General features: G+C 40.1%; 1 protein-coding gene and 1 long non-coding RNA gene across 5 annotated transcripts; both read right to left on the bottom strand.

The window, feature by feature from the left end:
• Positions 1–604: 604 nt before the first annotated feature.
• Positions 605–2,154, bottom strand: LOC131229806 (uncharacterized). The gene is made up of 2 exons (XR_009163604.1): positions 1,583–2,154; positions 605–1,312 (listed from the first exon to the last, which is right to left on the bottom strand). It is a non-coding gene; the product is annotated as an uncharacterized LOC131229806 (long non-coding RNA).
• Positions 2,155–3,193: 1,039 nt separating this feature from the next.
• On the bottom strand, positions 3,194–11,009 carry LOC131229804 (uncharacterized). Of its 4 annotated transcripts, none has more exons than XM_058225843.1 (3): positions 10,733–11,009; positions 9,309–9,351; positions 3,194–5,160 (listed from the first exon to the last, which is right to left on the bottom strand). In XM_058225843.1, the coding sequence occupies exon 3, from the start codon at positions 5,113–5,115 to the stop codon at positions 3,364–3,366; it is 1,752 nt and encodes a 583-aa protein (XP_058081826.1). In that variant the 5' UTR covers positions 5,116–5,160; positions 9,309–9,351; positions 10,733–11,009; the 3' UTR covers positions 3,194–3,363. The 4 variants fall into 4 exon arrangements, with proteins under 4 accessions (XP_058081826.1, XP_058081828.1, XP_058081825.1 ...); XM_058225845.1 differs by having other exon boundaries at positions 9,309–9,348; XM_058225842.1 differs by lacking the exon at positions 9,309–9,351 and having other exon boundaries at positions 10,733–11,008.
• Positions 11,010–11,271: the final 262 nt, after the last annotated feature.

Genomic DNA, 11,271 nt, shown 5'->3' with positions numbered 1-11,271 from the left:
TCGTTGAACTTAGGAAGACTTAGATCTAGAGTTTCACCATCTACACCTCAGACGTTGGATTGCTGAGAGATACTTTTGTAAGTTTTTTTACTTTTATTTCAATTAATACAGTTGAGTTTTTTTAGTCATTACATTACCTGAAGTGAATTATCTCTATTATCACAGTGAGAAAAATTCGTTAAAAAAGATTCATTAGAAGGATGAATCCCCCTTTGCAAATTGCGCATATAGGTAGTTGAATAGACAGCTGGTCATAGACGACTGCTCACGGTCTCTCTGTCTATTTTGACACTTGAGAGTCATGGATATTTGGTTTGGATCAAGCTATAAAAGGCTCTGGCATGCCCAACACAATACACATGTACCAATGATTGATTTTTGAGCTAAACAGTTTCATAGCTTAAAATCACACCATTCCAACAATCCTAATCATCCAACTCTAGGACTTTTGCTCATTCAATGGGATCATCAATAATGTAACTTTCACAATCATCAAAGAGCATTTTGTATTAGATCTTAAGCAGGTAATTAGATTTTACTTTGAAATTGCTCGTGGCATACAAGTGAAATTAAAATTGTCCAAATTATGATTCCAGTTTAGATGTATCATGAACTATTTAATTATCTGATTATCAGATTGATAGACATTCATTGAACAGTTAAAAATGAAACACATACAACAGTCCTATTTCAACAAACAAGTGGCCCAAAATGAGAGGTTAGGATTGTTGGACCCATCTAATTTTGGGACTGCTGTGGGAACAGTATGTTCCGCAATATAGTCGGTTAATAAATTTCAGTAAATGTAGACTCCATGTACAAATTTAAGAATCAGTTTCTAAGAACCAGTTTCCCAAGCACAACAAACTGAATGGAAGTCTCAGGAATCTGGATTTGGAGTAAAAATCCAAATCCAAGCTGCCAAAGTCCAAACTACTGGTAAGTCACTTCACCTGGAAGGTGAGATCCCCGCGAAGTGTGAATTTTGACAAAAACCTTCTGGATGAATGTGTTGGATCCTCGCATGCTGCTGCTAGGCCCTTGGTGTTTCTCCAGCAATATAAAATTTCGACCCACAATGGAAAACACCCAAATCAAAGAGTAATAAAAAGAACCCTGTATCTTGATTAGCAGCCATGAGCAGAAGCCTTTTTTGTTAAAGGACCCTCAGAACAAATCCCAACCCTCGAGATTGCCATGAAAACTGTAGCCCATTGAACAATGCTGGATCAAAACTGACCATGGATGCAGCTTGGACAATCAGTAACAAGACTTGTCATCTTCCAGTGAAAACCCCCGTGAAACCATCTGACTGCTGCAACATAACAGAGAGGAGTTAGATAACAATAATCAGAAACTACTCTAGAGATTTTTACCCATATCAAGTGCATGCTTGCATTTGATGAATTTGTTGAACTGGTAACCTGCCCATATCTGGTGCTTAATACATGCCCGGGACATCCCAATTCCACAATTATGTCATACCTGCCAGGTCACATAGGGCGGTACCACAAGCGGCATGTATCTGACCAATCAGGAAGAAGAATTGCATATGAAAGAAAGAGAAGAAAACCCATCTTACCTTTCCTCCCTGGTATATGAAATTGCAGTAACCATGCCACTTCAACACAACCAGATCAGAACATCAGTCCAGGTAAAAACACATTTCTTATTAAAATAGGCTTCATATATGCATAAAAGCTAAACCTTTTCGAAAATCAAGCAATCCTTGTATTGTTGCAGGTGCATGATCAAAGAAATGGTGTCGGGTATCTTTCGAATCTAACCAATAAAGGAAACATTATGATCCAGAAACAGGGAACCACCTCCACATCAGTACGTATTGCTTCAAGGCCACCTACCAACCAGAGAGCAGGCCATTACCCAGTACAAAACCATATCCCAAAGCTACAGATTGGAGTCCAGAGCAGTGGGCCTTACAGATACCTGTCATCTAAAATGAGTATTCCTAGCATACTAAAAAGTGAAAAATCTCGTTCTCAGTAATTTCTCGGCCCAGAGATTTCTCAGGAGATTTTCAATGTTTGAGGTTTTTTCTCAGGATATTATCATATCCCAGAAAAATCTCACTGAAAATAAAAACATTTAAAAATATTTATTGTAAATTATTAAATAAAAGTTTATATATATATATATATATATATATATATATATAATATAATATAATATAACAAATTCCTTAATATGTTAATATTTTTCGGGTTAATATCGCAATAAAAAAATGCAAAATTTAACAATCTGCTGAGACTTCGACAATATCCTGATGCTAACATTGCGTATTTTCCGTTATATTATCGCGAGATTTCAAAATCTTGGTGATATTTGTCACACTAGTACATCATTCCTGGGACAGAAATACTAATTTCACGTGAGGAAAAAGGACATCTATGCATCATGGATATGTAGGCGGGTATAAAATAGAGAAAATCACTTTAACTGGCTCCAAAATACTTAAAAGGCATCACTGGAAAAAAAGAAGAAGAAAGAAAACAAAAAAGAAAAAAGAAAAAAGAAAAAAGGGGAAGATGGAAAATTGAAATTATACAAATGTGTGAAGATAAACTCATTTGTCCTTCTGATACCTTGGGCTGCATATACATGAGGCGAGTATCATGCACAGGGTTGCAAATGTGAGACAGGTTTTGGGCCAGATTTTGAATTTATCAGGCCAAGCCTAATCAAAATCGTGATTTAGCTCAACCCAACCCGGCCCATTCCCTGCCCTGAATTTTATGCATGGCAGTTTAAAGGGAACAGAGTTTCTTAAAAGCAAAGAGCAAGAAAGAGTTTGAAAATACACCTAGTACAAAATGCTCCAAGGACTCCCATCAATAGCATTGAACCTCTGTTGGACCGGAACAGTAACAATTTTGTGCATCTTCCTGCAATGGCAACAGCAGAAGTCAGCCTTGTTAAGCAGAAAAAAATAAAGAACTGAAAAGTAAAGATATGATCTCATGAAATCCAGTTAGACGAGGTCCCTGTGCTGCTTACCTGCTTACAGGATAAAGAAACAGTATTACAAGGTATGCCAGATGGCCCAAAGTTCAGTTCCATATTGGCTGGAGAAAAGAAAAAAAGAAAAAAGAAGAACCGTGTGGTATGGATATGGATGAAAGAGGAGAGAAACTGCTTTCGGTGATGATCTGATTAGAGAGTAGTAGACATGATCTTCCCCATTCCTGAAGTTTGTTTCAAACACGGTACATTAAAATACAATACATAATTCATATTACACTCCATGATAAGACATGCCTCCAATATGCGATGCTATTCTGTGAGATGATATATAAGAACTAATTTTCTAGGGAGATTATAGACTGATAATACACAGACAGAGATCTAGAACTGTTCTATCCTTGGTATGATATCTGCTTTGCACGTTGTCTTATAGTGTCCTGTTTGGTTGCAACGACTACAATGCACGGTATGCTTTTCACGATTAAGCTCCTCTATGCATAGCCGCTTCTTTTCAGGGCGCCCTGGAGGACGGCGGAATTTTGGTGGCCGCACAACTCTAATGTCTTCATCCCCTAGAGTGTCATTTCCCTTGCTCCATTCACTTTTATCCGGAATGGGGTGTATTGCATGCGAGTACGTCTCACGGTAATTAGCAACAGTGAAACACTTCTCAGAAAATGCATAGACATCCTTTCTACATGAGAGCAGTGCTGCAACAGCATGTGAACATGGTAAGCCATAGACTTGCCAATCACGACATGAACAAGAACGAGTGCCAATATTCACAATATTCGAGCGGTCAGCGGATATAACTTCGAATTCTACTTCATCTGAACGTAGCACTTGATAGCCGCTTGCACGGGCAATTGCTTCTGACATGCGCTTCTCAGCTGACGGGGCAAGTATCGATGTCCATTTCAAACCTTTCTCATGCCGTTCGCTGAACTCGGCCATCAGCTTACTATGAATCCGTTCTATTACTTGGATTATGGGAAGTTCTTGTGCTTCAAGGATCCATCTATTGAACTCTTCAATATTTGAAGAAAGATGGCCAAATCGTGCTCCATCAAAATATGCTACAGCCCAACGTGAAGGTGGAACCTGTTGAATCCACCTGGCTGCATCTGCAGAAACTTCTTCAATCTCTGCCATTCTTTCTTTAAATCCTGTAGTAGTAATGGAATAAGCTGCCTTCCAAAGAAGCTGGACGAGCCTTGAGTTCTTGAACTCTTTGCCTATGTTTTCGCTTAGATGACGCATACAAAACCCATGGGATGCACTCGGAAATTTCCTTCTAACGGCATCTACAATGCCCTTCTGTCCATCAGACAAGATTGTAAGGCGAGGTATCCTTTCAGTGTTCATCTCTAGCAGCTTATGTAACTCTCCTAAAAACCACATCCAGCTATCCTCAGTTTCTACATCAACAATACCAAAGGCCAATGGAAATAAAGCGCCATCCGCGTCAAAACATGTGGCAGAAAGTAAGGTGCCAAGGTACTTGCTTTTCAATGGCATTCCACCCAGCCCAACAAGGGGTAAACAACCATTTACGAAGCCATAGATTGATGCATGAAAAGCGACAAATAGTCGTTGAAATCGATGGTCGGATCCTACCGTGAACACTTGCGCGACACTTCCAGGGTTGGTTTTCTTTATTTGTTCACAGTATGCTGGAAGAAGGCAATATCCTTCCTCGGAAGATCCATAAATTGCAGCCAGGCCCCTTTCCTTCGCCCGCCATGCTTGCTTGTATGGTATAGTGATCCCATACTGTTTGTGAATGTCCTGCAATATATCCTTCGGCTTGTAATGTACATTGTCTCGCAGACGTTCCCCTATAAAATTCACAATCCAATCTACTGATGCCTGATGATGGCCAAGCTGCGCATTCTTGCCACAGGTATGCGTCCCTTCAAGGCTCCTTATTGTGAAGGTTGGAGCATTGGGTAGTTTAACTGCCCGTATGTGCCATGGACAGCCTTCCTTAGCACACTTGGCAAAGTAACGAATCAGATCACTCTTTATTATCCTAAGCTCGAAGTGTTGAGCAATGGCAGCCTCTTTAATCGCTCTTCGGAAAGCCTTGACATCGGGGAACTCTTGCCCAACGAAGAAATTGTAAGTCTCCATAGCTCCTTCAATGCTCTATTAAGATTCCTGCCTTTTGCCCATGTCCTGTACAATATTTTCTTATAAATCAGTAAGCTAGCTTCTGAGGCAAGATATGACTAAAATCAATTTTCATGAAATGACAGTGTGGGGAAAACACTGTAGGGGAAGATACTTGGAGTCAGTCAAGAGCAGCAAATAAATAATTATCTAGGATAGCAAATTAGTAGAATATAGGATGAAAATGATAATTTTAGTGTAATCTTAGAGAAATAGTAATTCGTGGAAAATAGGGTGGCAATGAGTCAGGCAGCCCAGCCCTATAAGGCCAGGGCCTGCACCTCTGAACAGAAGTGGATTGGGTGGTGACTCCAATGGGCGCTGTGGGGCCCACTGTGATGTATGTGTTTTATATCTACACCGTCCATCCATTATGCCAGCGCATTTTAGGGCATGATCCCAAAAATGAAGCAGATCCAAAGCTCAGGTGGACCACAGCACAGGAAACATGGGGATAATGACACCCACTGTTGAAACCTACCTAGCCCACCATAACGTTTATTTTCCATCCAACCTGTTGGCAAGGTCGCACAGGCCAGGATGAAGGGAAAACACAAATATCAGCTTGATCAAAACTTTTGTGGCCCTAAGAAGTTTTTAATTGTGGGCATACAATTATCACTGTTTCCTGTGGTGTGGTACACTTGGGCTCCGGATCTGCTTCATATTTGGGCTCATGCCCTAAAATGAGCTGGCAAAATGAATGGATGGCATGGATAAAACACATACATCACACTGGGCCCCACAGAACCCAACACCACCTGGCTGGGTGGTGTTGGGGTCACCATCCAATCTGCTTCCCCCCCTACACTTGATCCAAGGACCGGAAATCCAAGCCTGGTAACTGGGCCAGTGATAAATGGCCTGGCCTGGGCACCAGGGCATGCGTAACGTTCCACACAAGTGCAATATCCAGTCCATCCATCTTGAAGGTCCCACTATGTAGATGACTTGGCCTGAAAGAAAGGCCTGCCCAAAGATAGGCCACAGTGTTAGAAACAATTGGACAGCTAAAACGAGCTGGCAAAACGAATGGATGGCATGGATAAAACACATACATCACACTGGGCCCCGCAGCACCAAACACCACCTAGCTGGGTGGTATTGGGGTCACCATCCAATCTGCTTCCCCCCACACTTGACCCAAGGACCGGAAATCCAAGCCTGGTAACTGGGCCAGTGATAAATGGCCTGGCCTGGGCACCAGGACATGCATAACGTTCCACACAAGTGCAAGATCCAGTCCATCCATCTTGAGGGTCCCACTATGTAGATGACTTGGCCTGAAAGAAAGGCCTGCCCAACTCAAAAGATAGGCCACAGTGTTAGAAGCAATTGGACAGCTAAGAAGAAATTGATCAATTTTTTCTTGACTGTCTGCTGGTCTTGTAAACTGAAGCCCACCTAATTTGTGAATCGGAGTGATTTTTTTGGCAGGACATCTAAACTATGGGACCCACTTCAGGAATGCCTAGGCCCGCGCACCCAAAGGGGACACCTTTTTCTTACCAGGGTGGTCTGTAGCACCAGGGCCTTCTCAGCTCAATTACGGCCAAGGCTTAGAGGACCAAGACCAGGCTTAAGACTAAACCCCTACCCAACCCTGGCTCTGCCCATTGGCACTCCCAACAGAAAAACTCCGACCCCTATAAAGGAGAACAATACATCTCAAGATGTGGATGTATACTCATCATCCAATTCTTGATTCAAAACAGGGGAACTATAAAAATAGCAGCTACCACCGAAATATGGAAAGAGGTTTGTTATGCCTGCGTGCATGTGGAACCTGGCCCATCCACGTGCAAGCACACATGCCACAAGCACACATGCCAATATGGTACAAGGTATCCAACAGATGGGACAAACTTTTAGATCTTTTGGCCTAACAATCTGGCTCCTAAGGCTGTGGACAGTTGCTTACAAAATAAACAATGGCTAAAACAACTTTTGTTAGCCATCCATTTGTTTTGTACTGAGGATATGGTCCTTGTCAGTGGTATGGCAGAACAAGATTCACATAGCTGATTCCATTTCGTTGGGATAAGGCCTAGATGATGATGATGATGATCCATTTGCTTTGTACGCCGACCCACCTAAGGAGTGAAATTGCCTGATTTTAGGCCAAAACGGATAAAGAATGGCGCCCACCTAATGAAAATCTCAGATTCCGGGCACGTGTATGTACCATACAGTGTTTCTAATAGCACCCGTAGCGTACACTACGTAGCGTCCCAAATAGCATAAATCCCTTGTCGCGCACACTACAGGGGTCGTAGCGTACGCTACAGCTACGTAGCACGTAGCATCCGTAGTGTAAGCTACAATGTATTTTTTTACTATTTTATTTTTATTTTTATATTATTTTTTTCACGTTTTCTTTGTTTCTAATGTTGAGGAATGTGATACTTGTATTATACTTGATACTTTTAACCTATGGGATTTTTATTTCTTTTCATAATTGTGACCTGTGATTTCAATTAGACATTATTAATTAAAGTGGTTTGCTTAGAAAGTTGTTGATGTGATAATTATTTGATTTGGCTTATATATGTGGATTGACTTTCGATAAATGATAACTAATAAATTTTTTGAACATGCTTATAATTGATAAAATGAATCATCTATTAGGCATTTTTATATTTTTTCCCTTTTTTTCACTATTTATTATATGTCCTATTTTTAAATTAAAAAATAGAAGTATCGTGTAGAGGGCTTACGCTACACACTACGTATTTACGCTACATGCTATAGAGGGCTGAGCGCTATGCATCACGCTACCGCTATTTAAAACACTGGTACCATATTGGCATGCTTTCTTGTGTATAGAAGGGCATGGCACCAGCATGTGTGTAGGCTCGACAAACTTCTGGAAATGCATGACAACTAGAAAACTTTATGCTTAAACATTGTATTTTTATTGCCCCCAAGTTTTTGTTAACTGATAATGACATCATCAAACATTAATGATACATAAGACATACTTATTTTAGTAAGCCATGATCACTGCAAACATTGATTCATTTGGATGCATTGAATGAGAAATTAATTTTCTGAGGTTATTCTGTGTTGTTATTGTTTGTTGGGATATGGCTCTTATAGATACAAAATCAAGATCTGTGTTTCCTAAATCACCAACCCCCTACCTTTTCCATTCCAAATCACGTGATCCGGATTATGAGTCATTTACAACAGATCGCTTTTTTTTATCAACTCAAAATTATGATTTGTTTTCATATTGTTAATTAAGTTGTAATTTAAAGTTATATTTAAAAGGTAGAGGATCTTCTCTTTGATTTATTTATATAATATGGGCATGCATAATTTATAATTATAACTTTCATCATTTCATGTGTAACTTATAGTACAGATTATGGACAAATAACTATATGATGTACACTTGGTAGTACATACTGTAGTGACGGACATGATGCTGGCCCTAGCACCACATACTAGAGGAAGTAGCACACGACACCTCTTACCATACGTACAGGAGTGACCCATTGATCAAGTTCTTTATGAATGTGTCTACGTAATTAATTTTCACAACTCAACAAGAGAAACATAATCCATGGAGTAGTCCCAGTAAGGGATAAAATGACGGAGAGCAAATTGGGATGGCTTAGTCATGTGCAGTGAAGACCAGCAGCAGCTCAGTAAGGAGGGGAACATTGATTGGATTGAGGTTGTTAGAGGGATGATGGCCTATCCACTTACCAAGGATAGGGCCATAAATAGGGTTAATTGGCAAAATGTGATTCTTAGACCCAACCCAAGTAGTATTCTTAAAGTATGAGATCCTTGGTGCTATCAACATTCTTTAATCAGCCGATCTAACACTAAATAAAACTAGACTAGATCCTCATCTTCAAAAAAGAAAAAAGAAAAAGAACAGGGAAAAAAAATGAATAAAAGAGAGAGAAAGAAAAGCTCAAGAAAAAAAAAGAAGAAACTGAAAAAAAAAAAAAAAAAAAAAAAAAGTTTTTTGCATATCAAAAAGCTTTTTGCTGGAATAACACCAAAGAATTCCAGAAAAGACATGCCACCAATTTCATTCACAGAAATAACTACAGTTATCTAGAATTAGGGGTTATGATTGCAATACCCAAGAAAGCATGGTTAATTTCAGAGTAAATTTGTGGCAATATCAAAATTACCCAAAATTCACTGCTTTGCATCGAAACTCGCCGTACCTGCCTGCTGCACCCACAGGATTATCCCAAATCATATTTTAAAAAATAAACTCTGTTTGAAAATTTTTACAATAAAATACTAATAAAGTAAATAAGTAAATATTGAATAAATAGCACTCGTGCATGAATGCGAGTAACACAGCTCCTAATCATAGACATGGCATACACAGACAAGATCCAGATTAGTCATTTGGTTGGTGCCACCATCAACGGGCCATGACCAAATACCACACCGATCAGGTGATCCTAACCATCTAATCAGTTGTGATACCATCGAATGTTAAAAGGCAAACAATTGCAATGGTTCCCATTCAATGGAATGAAATTCCCTTGAACAGCCAACTCAGAATCTTATATTGAACAACTAGCACTTGTGCATAAATGCGAGTATCACAGCTCCTAATCATACACGCGGCATACATGGAAAAGATCCAGATTGTTCATTCAGTGGGTGCTACCATGAATGGACCATGACCAAATACAACACCGATCAGGAGATCGTAGTTGTCTGATCAACTGGGATACCAGCCGGCATTAAAAGGCGAATAATTGCTATGGTTCACATTCAATGCAATGAAATCCCTTGAAGAGGCAACTCTTAATCTTCTGATCAAGGTATCTTTTGTCAGTCACCAATCTCTGGTGGATCCACTGGATCATCAAAAAACGGATGCCCCATGTACCATACATAAATGCATGCATAGAGGCATACATACATAAACCATGACTGTCAATGACCAATCACGAGATCCTAACTGTCAAATCAGCTGGGATACTAGTGGAAATTAAAAGACAAACAATTGCAATGGTTCATAATCAATGCAATGAAATTCCCTCGAAGAGCCAACTCAGAATCCACTGACCAATGTAATTTTTGTCGGTCACCAATCCATCCATCAGCGGATCCCACTGGATCATCAGGCATGGGTGCTGCATGTACCATACATAAATACATGCACAAATGCATACATACATAAACCATGAGTAGGCCATGACCAAATAACAAGCTGGTCAGGAGGAGATCCTACGCGCCTAATCAGCGACAATTCACATTCAATGGAATGAAATTCTCTCAAAGAGTCAATTTAGAATCTTATGATCAAGGTAAATTCTTTCTCAGTCGGTAATCCTCTGTAGATCCTACTGGATCATCACACACGTGTGCCACATGTACCATGCATACCTACATACATGCATACATGTACATAGTACGCATGCATGGAAACACTCTGAGATTACGTTTATGAGAATCAAACCGTGGAAATCTAAACCCAGAAACGGAAATCAAAACGAGATTGAATGGATGAAAATCTGCATTTAAGCTCGAATTTCGATGGGAAGCATCGAATCGACTAGAATTGAAGATTTCTTTAAGAGAAGAAAATCACCAAATCGAGAAATTGAAGTTGGGATCAGCTCATTTCAGCTCGTCCGCTTCTGAGATCTCATCATCTAGCGTTAAAATCCGATCTCTGGTTCAAGTTCGAAGCTGGAAAGGAGAGGGTTTCCGATCTGAAAACGCCCTGCGATTGCACAGAGAGAGAGAAGGGTTTTGGGGATTTTGAGGAAAGATTGGGGTTGATTAGGTCATCGGAAGGGTAATTTGGGGATTTGTGAAAAAGGTTGGGACTTGGGGGGAATTTGGGTCATTGGGAAAGGATATTTCCGGTACGATGGCTGAAAGACGAGACGCTACAGTGCTGTGGTAGTTTTGCCAAAGAGGAGTTGTGGTGTATTGGATGGGGGGTTATTCGATACTCTGCTAGAGTGTGATGTTGATACGCAGGCACTCTGAGATCCGATACTTAGTATAACTATCTCAAAATTAAACGGTTAAACGGTTCAGATTTACCATGGATCGATAATTACCTGGACATCAAATGGAATGAATCATCCTACTCTGATTTTTGCTAAAACCGTCCATTAG

Source organism: Magnolia sinica, chromosome 16 (genome assembly GCF_029962835.1).
Source record: "Magnolia sinica isolate HGM2019 chromosome 16, MsV1, whole genome shotgun sequence".
Taxonomy (NCBI): domain Eukaryota; kingdom Viridiplantae; phylum Streptophyta; class Magnoliopsida; order Magnoliales; family Magnoliaceae; genus Magnolia; species Magnolia sinica.
Note: the sequence above shows the minus strand (reverse complement) of the source record. Positions and strands in the feature narration are given on the sequence as shown.